Below are 15293 nucleotides of genomic sequence, written 5' to 3' on the forward strand. Positions count from 1 at the left end.
ATTTTCTTTTGTTATAAATTATAGCTTTTGTGTGAAGAGTAAAAGTAAGAAAGTTATCATTCTAACCCTCTTCCCTAGTTTCTTTCAGAGCCTTTTAAAATTGCTAAAAATTGCAATAGTTTCATGAAGAATACTATTACCACTAAGATAAATTTGATTTTGACTCTCTATTGTTATTTAACTAGTAGCACCACTGTTTTGAAACTCTCTGAGAAATCACTTTTATGGGAAGAAGAATTTCTAAACATTTTTTATGGATAGAAAGCTTTCATGAAGTCATTTTGTGAAGAGACTCTGGTGCCAAAGTAGCAACTTGGATCTTTTTATTTGTACATTGCAGATTCGGGTTTTCTTTTACATCTTTATAAGTAAAAATGCATAAAGTATTTTCCCTGAGGGAACATTTTGCACTCACTACTGAATGTCAGATAAGCAATAAAATGTAAATGTTTCTGCTTAGTCTCTATAATTTTGATAAGTATTTCTTAATTTTATAAGTATTGTATGTTGAGAAATTTGCAATGCTACTAGTTTGATGTGCTATTTTCATTTTAAGCCATATTGCATGTCATTGAAAGGAGAAACCAAATTGTTCCGTTTAAAATATATTTTATTTTTAGACTCTTGGTGTTTCTATAGGTTAAGGATTTGCCTTATTTTAACTGATCAGCCAAGCATTTTCATTTATTAAGGGTTTTTTTTGTTTGTTTGTTTGTTTTTTAGAGAGAGAGGACAGGGGGCAGAAGGGAAGAAAGAGAGGAACATCGATCTGTTCCTGCATGTGCTCTGTGAATTGAAATGTCAATCTCTGCACTTCAGAGTGATGCTCTAACCAACAGAGCTATTCTGCCAGGGCACCAAGCATTTTCAAGGAACTTTTTTTCCCCCCACAATGTTAAGTAGAAGGAGTCTTCATGATGTTGAGGCCTTTGTGATTATGCTAGGATGATCATACATCTGCAGAGAGTTTTCTACAGTTGGTTGCAGAAGAGGAGGTTGGAGAGACGTGATCTGATTGTCCTTGAAGCAAGCAAACATCCATGTTGTAAACTCTCTGGTGGGAAAGGTGGGGTGTGTGGCAAGGAATTGCAGGTGGCTGTAGGAGCTGAGGGCAGTTTTAGCCAATAGCTAGTGGAAAAACTGGAGCAGTAGCCCTATAGCTAGTATGAAGTGAATTCTTTTAACAACCAGACCTTGCAAGAGAACTTCAAGTCCCAAATGAGAACTGCAAGCCCAGAAATCACCTTAATTTCAGCCCAGTGAGACTCTGAGCTGAGAATCCACTTGTGCTGTGTCTAGACTTGTGACCTACAGAAACTGTGGTATAATAAATGGATTGTTTTTATGCTACAACGTAGATGGATCTAGAGAAGAACCTCATGCTAAGTGAAATTAGCCAATTGCAAAAAGACAAATACAGTATGATTGCACTTATATAATATAAGGTAGGTAGAGTCATCAAATCTATAGAAACAAAGCTAGAAAGGTAGTTGCCAAGGCAGAGGGAAGAGTGGAATGAGTCGTTTAATAGCTTTAATTTTGCAAGATGAAGACAGTTTTGGAGCTTGGTTATACAATAATGTGAATATACTTAACCCTACTGAACTATACATTTAAAAATGGTTAAGATGGCCCTGGTCAGTTGGCTCAGTGGTAGAGCGTCGGCCTGGTGTGCAGAAGTCCCAGGTTCGATTCCCGGCCAGGGCACACAAGAGAAGCGCCCATCTGCTTCTCCACCTCTCCCCCTCTCCTTTCTCTCTGTCTCTCTCTTCCCCTCCCGCAGCCAAGGCTCCATTGGAGCAAAGTTGGCCCGGGCGCTGAGGATGGCTCTGTGGCCTCTGCCTCAGGCGCTAGAATGGCTCTGATTGCGGCAGAGCGACACCCCAAGATGGGCAGAGCATCACCCCCTGGTGGGCGTGCTGGGTGGATCCCGGTCGGGCGCATGCGGGAGTCTGTCTGACTGCCTCCCCGTTTCCAATTTCGTAAAATACAAAAAAAAAAAAAATGGTTAAGATGGTAAATTTTATGATTTATATGTTTTATCACAATTTAAAAAGAATTATTTTTAAAAGTGGGCATTGTTTTAAGTCACTAAGTTTGTAGGTAATTTGTTATGCAGCAAGTGTTCATAGTGTCTACCTAGAACCACTGACTTTTTATTACCCCCAAATTTTATACTCTGTACCCAGCCAAAAGGGTTTTAAGTCTTAAGCTATTCTTTTTTTTTATACAAAGTTTTTTTGAAATTTAAAAAATATGTATATATATATTTAAGACTATTCATTTTAGAGAGAGAGAAAGGGGGGAGGAGCAGGAAGCATCAACTGCCTTATGTGCCTTGTCTGGGCAAACCCAAGGTTTCAAACTAGCGATCTCAGTGTTCCAGGTCAACATTTTATCCACTGCGCCACCACAGGTCAAGCTTTTAAGCCATTCTTAACCCTGAGGCCTTTAGTCACTTTCCTCTGCCTAGCCAAATAAATCTATAATAACACTTACCACATTGTATTTATATTTTAAGTATTTTTCTTTTGGGTCTTCACTAGATTGTGAAGTGTGGTGTTTTTCCCAAAGTATTTCACTTTCAAGTTTTATAGCAACAAGTTTACAACAAATTCAGGTTGTAAGTACCTGAAAATGGTACATTTTAGGAAACATTGGAGTGGTTGCATCTTATTTTCTTTTTACAGCCTAGATTCTAATAGTACAGATGCAATATTATTAGCCTTTTAATAGAGGGATAGAAAATGAATTGCTTATTCCTTTTTTTTATTTGCTTACAATTAATTTACTCAGGTAAGGAATAAAACATTGATGAATTTGTGTAAATAAATATATTTTTCAGATTTCAGCCAGTATTTTAACTCGAACATAACAAAACTGGTAAAATATATTCATTTTAACCAAATATTTTCTTCAGACATTGATGAACCCAACTATGTTGATCAGTTAAAAAAATTAAGAATTTATGGTTTGAAGTGTCAAGAGTTTATTTCATATGTAAATAGCTGTTGGGTTCTTACTGTTTTCTATTCAAGAGATTTCAACAAAGTAGATTATCATGAGGAACTGTATGAGTTATTTCTGAAGTTCTATTTTATTTGAAATTTTTTCTGTAAGTATTATTGTGTATTTTTATCAGAAATTTCAAAAAAAAAAAATTAAAAAGAAGACTCTGGAAATAGATCAGTATTACCAGTGCAGCTCTAACATTTTCTGAGTCCTCATCCTATAAACAAAATTATGCTATCGAATATTCCTTATGAGAGAGGACTGTAGATCTTTCATTTTTATTTAGATTGCCAACAACTAAAAGGGACTTTACTTTCACTTCAGGATGGATTTCCTCCATATTATTCTTAGTGCATTACTGACTGCATTAGATTTGTTGCAAGTTTGATCCTGAAATGTAACCAAACCTCCTGAGGTAAAGGTGCTGAATCGGATATTGCTGATAGAGTATAGGAAGTTGTTTTAATAGAAATATGTATTTTTGTTTTCTCATATTTTATCTTTGAACATAAGAATTAAAAGTATACTAATTTTTACTTTAACTTAAAATGTGAAAACCACTACTACTTTATTTTCTATTTTTATTATCATTTATAAGGAATTGTATTTTATTCCTTACCTGCCATTTATAGGTACATATAACTGAACAAAAAAAAGTGAATATTTCTTAAATATTAGTACCTCATGAAATGAGTAGTGAAGAATCATCTTCAGATGGAAAAATATGACATTTTACGAATAAGTAAATTATGTGAAAAAGATGACAAAAGGTGGTAGTCTGTTTAGGCAAACCTATCAGAAGCATTAAGACTTGAGTACCAGCTATTAAAGTGAGTAAATGGCAATATTCTAAAGTTAAACACATGCCAGAAAACATTTTCCAAAGGACTGGGATTGTAACAGTACCATTAATGAGGGAAAAGAGGTTTTAATGCAATTTGCACTTTCTAAAGTTTCAAAAAGAAGCTTTGAGTTAGTGCATTGTTAATGTACTGAACATCTGGAACTGTGCAAAAGCTATAGACATTGAGCAAATGCAGAATTTCCCTACTAGGTTGCATTCTAACTTACTGCCTCCCTAGTGAGGTACCGGTTTTAAGAAATTTGAAAATGTAAAATGACAATAACCAGATAAGGCATAAACATTCCAAAGTGTCTTTTAATTTGTGAAATCTGACTAAAAAAAGTCTCTGAGTTTTACCAAATCCAAGTGATATGAACACCAATTAGTAGATTAAATCATCCATATCACTATATGTGGGCTAGTCTCTCTGTATATGAACAATATTTTTTCTTTGTGAGCTAAGTGAACAATTTCATAACAGAGATTCCTCACATTTTTATAAATGTAAGTCTTAAAACCTGAGAAATGAATATGTGTCAGTGTACTCTTCTCTAAGTTATCTGCCTTTTAAGTACCTAGTTGGGATACTTATGAAAATTTAAATATCAATTGAATTATGTGTATGTTTAATTATTTGTGTGATATTTCTGTGGCAAGGGGGAAATAATTAAGATACATCAATGTGAAGTTTGAGCATCACCTACTGTAAAAATGGAAAAGCTATAGACCTAAATGTTTTGTTACCTAGAGCTGAAAACTTACTATAGACCATTTTCATCAAAATAATCAGTATTTTTTGCTATATTTTCAAAATGCAGTAGGGAGCCATTGGAGACATTAGACTTAATTTTAAAGGGATTGTGCTGGTTGATGTATGGAAAATGGACTGTAGAGAGTAAGGTGACTATGCAGGAGTATGCTGTAATAAATCACCTGACAGATGATGATGCCTTGGACCACTGGTAGCAGCATTTTTGGAGTGTTGGCAGGATTTGCTGATAGGTTGGATATGTAGTGTGATAGAAGGCGGGAGGTTTTCTTGGGCTTTTTTCTTTACCTGTACTCTACTGCAAATTAATCTCATTTATATGTGCCTTCTTTCAGTAACATCTACTGTCTTGGTTTCCCAGTTTATAATTTTAATTCTGACCTACCTTCTAAGTACCATGTGCTTAAGAAAGAAACTTTTGTGTACTCTTCTATTCTCAGTAATCTACTACAACACACTTCACTTCTGACTCCAGATGTGTGTGGGTTTTTGTACATCAACCAATTCTGTGACCCACAGCTACACTTTAATTCAATTCTGACACTACTCACCTAGCGATAGCATCAGATCCCACAGGTTAGGGGCTCAGAGCCACAAGACTGCCTCCAGTTCCAATGCCAATCTCAGATTCAGATTGTTACTTGTGTTTCTGACTGGCTGTAAATTGGAGGTTCCCATGACCCCTTCCTCAGGTTCAAATAAAACCTTTTATCAGATATATAAATATATTCTTCCATTCTGTAGATTTACCTTTTAAATCTCTTGATAGTTTTCTTTAATGTGTAAAGTCTTTAATTTTCATGAAGTCCAATTTATATTACTCTTTTCTTACCCATGCTTTTGTGTCATATCCAGGAAATCGTTGCCAAATTCAATGTCTTAAGGATTTTATCCTATGATTTTTTTTCTAATAGTTTTATAGTTTCAGTTCTTACATATAGGGTTTTGGTATTTTTGTATATGTAAGGTCTAACTTTAGTTTAAAAAGCTTTTTCATTGATTAGGAGGGAGAGAGAGAGGGATGGAGGGGGAGAGAAGGGAGAGAGAGAGAGAAGCATCAACTCGTTCCACTTAGTTGTGTACTCATTTATTGCTTCTTGAATGTGCCCTCACTGCTGGGAATAAAACCCTGACCTCACTGTGCCAGGACGACACTTTATCCACTAAGCCACCTGTTTGTTTACTGTTACATGGTTATTCTGTTTCCTGTGATGTTTCTTGCTTTATTTTATTTATTTATTTATTTATTTTGTATTTTTCTGAAGCTGGAAACGGGGATAGACAGACAGACTCCCGCATGGGCCTGACCAGGATCCACTCGGCACGCCCACCAGGGGGCAACGCTCTGCCCACCAGGGGGGATGCTCTACCCCTCCGGGACCTCGCTCTGTTGCGACCAGAGCCACTCTAGCGCCTGGGGCAGAGGCCAAGGAGCCATCCCCAGCTCCCGGGCCATCTTTGCTCCAATGGAGCCTCGCTGCAGGAGGAGAAGAGAGAGACAGAGAGGAAGGAGAGGGGGAGGGGTGGAGAAGTAGATGGGCGCCTCTCCTGTGTGCCCTGGCCAGGAATCGAACCCAGGACTTCTGCACGCCAGGCCAACGCTCTACCACTGAGCCAACTGGCCAGGGCCTCTTGCTTTATTTATTTATTTGTATTTTTCTGAAGCTAGAAACCGGGAGAGACAGTCAAACAGACTCCTGCATGTGCCTGACCGGGATCCACCCGGCACGCCCACCAGGGGGCGATGCTCTGCCCCTCCGGGGCGCCGCTCTGCCGCAACCAGAGCCACTCTAGCGCCTGGGGCAGAGGCCAAGGAGCCATCCCCAGCGCCTGGGCCATCTTTGCTCCAATGGAGCCTCGCTGCGGGAGGGGAAGAGAGAGACAGAGAGGAAGGAGACGGGAGGGGTGGAGAAGCAAATGAGCGCTTCTCCTGTGTACCCTGGCCTGGAATCGAACCCGGGACTTCCACACGCCAGGCCGACGCTCTACCACTGAGCCAACCGGCCAGGGCCTCTTGCTTTATTTTTATTGACCAGGCTACCTTGATCACCATGTAATATGCCGTGAACTGTTCTACCAGTTAGTGATATTTTATACAGATGTGGCAGTTTATAAACAACAGAAATTTATTTCTCACAATTCTGGAGGCTAAGACTCTTGAGATCTGGGTGCTAGTATATTTGGGTTAGGGCCTTCATCCTGATTGGTAACCAGTGCCTTCTCTCTGTGTCCTCACATGATAGAAGCGGCCAGAAAGATCTGTGGGATATTATATATTTTATATTTATTTCTGAAAATAGATAAGGATAAAATTCTGAGGAAATAAACCATCTTATAAAAAATAGTTTCTGTGCTCCAGAGAATTTGGGGTGCTTGTCTTCGCTATAATAATTGGTCCACATTATATAGAACTCCACATAGAACAAGTAGGTAAAACAGTTCAACTTAGTAATAGTCTCTACTATTGGCTTGTCTCTCATTTATTTCAGCTATGTTTATTATTTACTTCTACATTCTTTGCACTTACTATTTTGATTCTTTAGCTTCTTAAAAAGAATACTTAATTCACTAGTTTCAGATTCTTTAAATTAATACATTTCAACCTATCAGTATATTTCTAAGTATTGCCTTTACTTTATCTCACGTTTGTAATTGTGGGTGCTCTTCTTGTCATTTTGAAAGATTTCATGAATTTATTTTCCTCTCTAAACCATATGTATTCTTTTTTGTTATTTTTTCCTCAGCTTTATTGAGCTATAATTGAGAAATAACCCATATTTTCTTTTTTTTGTTTGTTTGGTTTTTTTTTTTAATAGGGACAGAGAGAGAGTCAGAGAGAGGGATAGACAGGGACAGACAGACAGGAACGAAGAGAGATGAGAAGCATTAATCATTAGTTTTTCGTTGCGAGACCTTAGTTGTTCATTGATTGCTTTCTCATATGTGCTTTGACCATGGGCCTTCAGCAGACGGAGTAACCCCTTGCTCGAGCCAGCGACCTTGGGTCCAAGCTGGTGAGCTTTTGCTCAAACCAGGTGAACCTGAGCTCAAGCTGGTGACCTCAGGGTCTTGAACCTGGGTCCTCTGCATCCCAGTCCGATGTTCTGTCCACTGCACCATCGCCTAGTCAGGCTTACCCGTATTTTCTTTAAGAATATAGTCTTTAGTATTGTGCTTGTATTTTTTTCCCCACTAACTTTATATTATTAACTTTTAATCAGAGTAGTATTGTTAGAATATGTGATGAATCTGATAAAGATTCTTTGAAATTTGTTGAAAATTCTTTTATAATCTAATACATGGTTATTTTTGTAAGTGTTATATTTGTTTATTTTATACTTATTCGCTACCTGAGTCTCTGTTTATGTATTTACTTGATATAGTTTTTTAAATACAACAAATTTTCAAACAGCTTAGCTGCCTATGCATTAAGTAACATGATTATAAAAAATTTTAATTTAAAGAGTCTTTACTTAAGAATATTAAAGAACTTTACCTTAGGTTAAGAAAGATAACTTAAGTTTGTCAAGTTTGACAGAAAGTCATTTTTTTTCGGCTTTTGAAATTCCCAAGGTAGCAATAATAGAAGTAGTTAGTAGCAGCCACAGCGGCAGTAATGATGTAGTAAAAGTAGCAACAACAGTTAACATTTATAGTGCTCTTATTAAGTGTCAGGCATCATTCAAAGTTGTCTAAATCAATTAATGAATTTAACCCAATAACAACTCTATGACATATCATTGTTTTCCTCATTTTATAGATGAGAAATGAAATACACAGAAATGTTAATATCTTGCCATAGTCACGTTGTAGCCACATTGGTTTTAAACAAATTAAGATAGTAAGTTTAGGCCCTGGCTGGTTGTCTCAGTGGTAGAGCGTCGGCCTGGTGTGCAGAAGTCCTGGGTTCGATTCCTGGCCAGGGCACACAGGAGAAGCACCCATCTGCTTCTCTACCCCTCCCCCTCTCCTTCCTCTTTGTCTCTCTCATCCCCTCCCGTAGCCGAGGCTCCATTGGAGCAAAGATGGCCCGGGCGCTGGGGATGGCTCCTTGACCTCTGCCCCAGGCGCTGGAGTGGCTCTGGTCGCAACAGAGCGACGCCCCGGATGGGCAGAGCGTCGCCCCCTGGTGGGCGTGCCGGGTGGATCCCGGTCGGGCGCATGCGGGAGTCTGTCTGACTGTCTCTCCCCGTTTCTAGCTTCGGAGAAATACCAAAAAAAAAAAAAAAAAAAGATAGTAAGTTTGGCCTGACTTGTGGTGGCGCAGTGGATAAAGCGTCGACCTGGAACGCTGAGGTTGCTGGTTCAAAACCCTGGGTTTGCCTGGTCAAGGCACATATGGGAGTTGATGCTTTCTGCTCCTCCCTCCCCTTCTCTCTCTCTCTCTCTCTCTCTCTCTCTCTCTCTCTCCTCTCTAAAAATTAATTTAAAAAATTTTTTTAAAAAAGATAGTAAGTTTGTTCAGTTGGACACACAAAAAATTAATTTTTCCTCTCCTTTATAGTTATTAGAGAAGTTAAAGGAACGTTGGCTTTGCACTGGTTTATGGCATAATTTGGAGTTGGTGAAGACAGTCATCGTAGAACCACAGGGAGGAGAAAAGACTGATTTTGATGAATTGCTGCAGGTGTACTATGATGCGATCAAGTACAAAGGAGGGAAAGGTATTTGAAAATTACTGGAAGGTCAATGGGAAAAATGGTTTTTTTTGTTTGTTTTTGTATTTTTTCTGAAGTTGGAAATGGGGAGGCAGTTAGACTCCCGCATGCGCCCAACCGGGATCCACCTGGCATGCCCACCAGGGGGCGATGCTCTGCCCATCTGGGGCATTGTTCTGTTGCAACCAGAGCCATTCTAGCACCTGAGGCAGAGGCCATGGAGCCATCCCCAGCGCCCAGGCCAACTTTGCTCCAATGGAGCCTTGGCTGTGGGAGGGGAAGAGAGACACAGAGAGGAAGGAGAGGGGGAGGGGTGGAGGAAGCAGATGGGCGCCTCTTCTGTGTGCCCTGGCCAGGAATCAAACCCAGGACTCCTGCATGCCAGGCCGACGCTCTACCACTGAGCCAACCAGCCAGGGCTGAAATGTTTTTTATTATAAAGTAAGAAGTTGGTGCTGTTAAAACATTATTTGTGTTATCTTTTTAAATGAATTGCACTGGAAAAAGAATTATATTTTATACTATGGAGTAAAAAGAAAAGAAGTTAAATTTTTTTTAATGGTGAAAGGATGGCAGATAGTGAGGCAAACTTCTGCATGTGCCCTGACCGGGATCCAGCCAGCAACCCCATCTGGGGCCAGTGCTCAGATCAACTGAGCTATTTTTTTAGCTCCTGAGGCTGATGTGCTCAGACCAGCTGAACTATCCTCAGCATCTGGGTTCGACACTCAAACCAGTCGAGCCACTGGCTGCGGGAGGGGAACAAAGAGAGAGAGGGGAAAAGGAGGAGGGGAGAAGCAGATGGTCACTTCTCTTGTGTGCCCTGACCTGTAATTGAACCTAGGGTATCCATATGCCAGGCCAATGCTCTATCCACTGAACCGTCCAGTCAGGGCCAAGAAAAATTCTTTATTTGGAGTTTTTCTCTTATGAATATTTTCACTTGGGAAACATTCAGCTATTATTCCATAGTCTTCCCTGTACTACCCATAATTTGTTATGAAAGAAGGCAAGTATAGCATGTGTAAATATCTTTACTAGATAAATAAGCCCTGCATTTTGATAAAAATATTAATAATATACTTTGAGTTTATATGCTATTACATAAGGTAAACTTGAGTTTTCAGAACATAACTGAAGAAACAATATCAAAGTTAGAGAATGTGTATAGAGAGGTTGATAGGAAAGACTAATAGTAATAATTCATGAACAATGGAATATCATAAGTATAATACAACATAATTGTCAATATCCTTGTATGATAAGTGTTCTCTATGTGTTTTACATACTTTTCAATATAATATAAATTCAGTATGATATGTTGTACAAATTAAGAGATATTTAAATAGTTCTGAGAACTTTACATACATGTGGTAATGGTGATTACAACTTCTGTTTTTAAAGGTACAACAGTTGATTCACAATTGCTTAGTTTATGTAGTTAACTACTCTGATGTGGATTTGCTGTTTTAGTTTCTGGGAGATACATAGTTTGTAAATTGGTTTGCTGCTATATTGCACCTAAATGTAATTTTGTCTTTGTCTATTTAAAGACATTGAACTTTTTAAACTTCATCTCATAATTATTTTTAATTTTGATTCTTTTAAGTTTGCTACTATGATTACCTAAAATTAAAGGTTTTACAAAATGACAAGAATAGGCAATTTCTGGGATCTTGAGTGTGCTTTAAAAAATGTTTATATTTTATTGCTTAAGGTGGAGCCCTCCTGGTAGCAGTTTGTCGTGGTAAAGTGAGTGAGGGTCTGGATTTCTCAGATGACAATGCCCGTGCTGTCATAACAATAGGAATTCCTTTTCCAAATGTGAAAGATCTTCAGGTAGGCCTTCAAAGTCTTAAGAAATTTTGTTTATCATAGAACTTATTGATTTTGTATAAAGTTAATTATACATTTTTCTTGTATTTTTAGACATTTTATTTTGATTCTGTGTTGAATTGATGAGTGAGAAAGGTTTAGTAGATATCAATTTTATTTGTTTATTTATTTTTGCAAGAGGAAGGGCGAGAGAGGGAAAAGCATCAACTCATTGTTCTATTTAATTGTGTATCCCATTGATCCTTGTCATCTGAACCCTGCCTGGGGTTCTAACTGGCAACCTCAGGGTCTAGCCAGTGCCCTTGGGCTCAAGCCAGCAACTGTGGGGTGGAGCCAAGGACCTCAGTGCTCCAGGATAATGCTCTGTCCACTGTGCCACCAGTTTAGTTTATTTTTAACTTATACTATCTTTTGTTTAACCAGAGTGATTTTCAAAGTATGGTTCCAGGTCAGAAACATCAGTATCTCCTATCACCTTGATAGAAATATTTATTTACAGGCTCCATCCAGACCAACTGAATCAGAAATTATGGAGGTAAAGCCCAGCACTTTGTGTTCTCTGAAGCTCTTAGCCACAGACTCACATGGGATCCCCACAGGGGTGGGGCCCTTTTTCTATCTAGCTCCCTTCTCTCCAGTGCCCTGCCCTGCAGATTTCAGTGGTTTTAACTGGTCCAAATTCTTATCCCTTCCATCTCACCTCAGCAGGACCACTTATGTTCTGTTTGTTCTTCAGTGCCCTGTGCTATTATCAGAGTGTAAATTTCACTCTGAAAGAGATCTGAAGATCATGGAGTTCAGCTCATGGATTTCCCTTTTCATATTATTCATATGTTGCCTGGTGTCTACTCCCTGAAAGCAGTTGCTTTATCTATTGTGTCCAGTTTCAGTCACTTGCAGTGGGCAGAATATTTTAAACCAGCTATTCTGGTCTTGGCAGGAAAACGGAGTTTCACTTCATTATCACTGTTTGCTAAACGTTATATTTGGAAAATTGTTAGTAGCAATAATATGAAACCAAAGATGATATTACTTCCATCAGGGAGGATTTTTGTTTACTTCCTACAGGCATTTGAAGATATGAGCAATCTGAGACCAAGACTTGAGGTTTTCTGACCTCTAAGCTGACTGCATTGAATATAATTCATATCCCTCCTGCCAGGGCACAACCTGTTAGTGTCTCATACCAAAGCAGGAATTCTTTCTCTAGGCAGGTATCTTCTTTATTAAGTTGGCATTTTACTAGACACTGTGGATTATAACAGTAATAAATAGTGTTTCTCTGGTTAGTTTCTACTCTTCCCTAACCTCTGGACCTCCTCAAAATTTATAAAAGTCCTCAAGGGATATCTCCTCCTTTCGGCTTCTACTACCTTTCTCCAGCTATCAGTGCTACCAGTGAGAATGCTGCTGACCATGCCCAGGAGTTCCTGTTCTAAAATGGATAATGCTACCTCTTGATTTTTACTACTGATGAAACAGTTGAAATCTGCTCAAGAAGACTGTTGTATTCCCATCAACAGCATTAGTGCTGCAGTTCACTAAAGATGAGTGCTACTGATACCACTGCTGCTGACAGTGGTTCTATCTCTTTTTTATGTCTTACCATTTTACCTCAGCCCTATATTAGTGCACTAATGCTGCTTTATTAAAGTGGAAAGAATTCTTTTCCCCTTCTTTCTGAATCACACATTTCCCCAATGTCTTAAATATAGTCGTCCCCTCCTAAAAGTAGCTCTTTCAATTTTTGCTGAATTTCCTTTCTTTTTGGACCTATATATGAATTCTTGAGAGTGGAAAGAAGGTAACTTTGTAACTAATACTAGTTTGTACTAAATACAAAGTAACAAGACCTGAAAGGATTCACATCAAACTCAAAATAATGATTAGGTCTGAGAAGAAGAGAAAGGAGTGATATTGAGGGTAGTTACCAAAAGACTTTAGCTTTTTTTATGCTTCTTTGTGTTAGTAAAAAACAAGCTTTAAGGAAATTTGATGAGAATAAAAGTGTTCATTATGTTACTCTTTCAAAATTTGTAAAATTAAATAAAATGTTACTTATGAAGAAAAATATTACATTTACCTTCTATTTTCTCTACCCTCACACCCAAGAGCTGTTATTTTGGGCATTGTTATTATGCTAGTCTTGGTTTTTTCTCGTTTTGTTTTTTTGACAGAGGCAGAGAGTCAGTCAGAGAAAGGGAGAGATGAGAAGCATCAATTCTTTTTTGTGGCACCTTAGTTGTCCATTGATTGCTTTTATATGTGCCTTGACTGGGGGGGCTACAACAGAACGAGTGACCCCTTGCTCAAGCCAGCAACCCTGCACTCAAGCAGGATGAGCCAGTGCTCAGGCCGGGACTTCGGGGTTTCGAACCTGGGTCCTCTTCATCCCAGTCCAATGCTTTATCTACTGCGCCACCACCTGGTCAGGCTAGTCTTAGGTTTTTAATGCTTTATTTCCTCCCTATAAGTTTTTCCCAGGCAGCATCTCAGTCTATCATGCAGAAAAATAGACACCGTGTTCTCTGACATTCCTCAGTAATGATCCTGTTTGTCCTAGTTCTACTTAACTGAATCCCAATGGCTCTAGTTTTATAAAACAGCAAAATAACAGAAGATGCAATGAGGCCTGGGTGGGGAGGAAGAAAGTTGTTCTAAAGAAGTTGACGTAGTTTGCCTAGTATCCCTAGTGATTCTAGTGGTTTCTGAAAGAACCAAATAAGATAGACCCAAGAGTAGTCTCAGTTGCAGTGATAAGGGACAGATAAAGAGGGAAATTCTTTACTGGCAATACCAGATATAAGGGAAGTATATGTCTTGTTACTATATATCCAGATCAGTTCTTCTTATGTAACTAAAAGTTCTTAAACTCAGTGATTTAAAACAACAATCATTTATTATGGGACATATCTATGGGAGCAGGTAGCTTGCAGTAGATGATCTCGGCTGGGAAGCTTGCTAATTTCAGCTGGGCACAGTTACCCTGCTGTGGTTTGACCATTGTAGGTTGAGCTCAACTGTGTAAGGTCTGGTATACAAGTGTATCTCATCCTTTGTGGAACAACAGACTAGCCAGAACATGTTATTGCACTGGCAGAGGTACATGAGGGCAAGCTTGACTGTATAAGCACTTTCACATTTACTAACCTTTTGCCCAAAGCATGTCATATGCCCAAGCCCAAAGTCTGGAGCATGGGGCAACAGTGGGTAATAATTCTCCACCACACATGGCAAAGGATTTAGAATTAACACTTCAGAATGGAATCCTGACATTTTTTTCCCCATAACTAAAGGATCTTGTAAGATACCCATCCAAAAGACTGATGTTTATAAACTTTAAGAGTGTAGGTATTCAGTTTTTCTAATAATTAAAAAGACCTTTTATCATTTGGAAATAACCAGAATATAACAGTCAATACCTGAAATACTTGAATATTTGAACTAAAACAGAGCATCGTTATGGATGGCTTTTTAAAATTTGTATATGACCAAACCAGTTATTGAAAATATTTATTTGTACACTACTATGGGGTATAAAAGACATACAAAGGTCTGAAATTTTAATGAAATTCACTTTATTTTTTGTTGTTCTGCTTTTGATGTCATATTTAAAAAACCATTGCCAAATCCAAGGTCATGCAGATTTGCCCCTAATACTTTCTTTAAAGAGTTTATGTAGTCTTAGCTCTTCAGTTTATTTATTTTAAAAACTTTTATTGAATTTATTTGGATGATCTTGGTTAATAAAATTATGTAGGTCTCAAGTGTATAATTTTATAATATATCATTTATCTGTATATTGTATTGTGTGTTCACCAAAGTCAAGTCTCCCTCCATCACCATTTATCATCCTTCTACCCTCTTCTGCCTCCACCTACCCCTTTTCCTCTGGTAATCACCATATATGTCTGTGTCTGTGAGGTGTGTGGGTTGTTTTTTTTTTCTCTTAATTTCTTCACCTTTTCACCCAGCCCTGCAACCCCTCTCCCATCTGACAGCTGTCAGTCTATTATCTGTGAGTCTGTTTCTATTTTGTTAATTTATTTTGTTCATTAGATTCCACATGTAGGTGTGATCATATGGTATTTGTCTTTCTCTGACTGGTTTATTTCACTTAGCGTAATATTCTTCAGGTCCATCCATGCTGTCACAAATTTAGATATTTGATCTA

General features: G+C 38.3%; 1 protein-coding gene across 1 annotated transcript in view; it reads left to right on the forward strand.

The window, feature by feature from the left end:
• Positions 1 to 15293, forward strand: part of BRIP1 (BRCA1 interacting helicase 1) — a 152613-nt gene that overhangs the window by 95270 nt on the left and 42050 nt on the right. Inside the window, exons 15-16 of the mRNA XM_066255327.1 lie at positions 9130 to 9289; positions 11001 to 11122. Of these exons, the coding sequence (XP_066111424.1) occupies positions 9130 to 9289; positions 11001 to 11122 (282 nt within the window). The remainder of the gene's footprint in view (positions 1 to 9129; positions 9290 to 11000; positions 11123 to 15293) is intronic.

This window comes from Saccopteryx bilineata, chromosome 2 (assembly GCF_036850765.1).
Source record: "Saccopteryx bilineata isolate mSacBil1 chromosome 2, mSacBil1_pri_phased_curated, whole genome shotgun sequence".
Classification (NCBI taxonomy): domain Eukaryota; kingdom Metazoa; phylum Chordata; class Mammalia; order Chiroptera; family Emballonuridae; genus Saccopteryx; species Saccopteryx bilineata.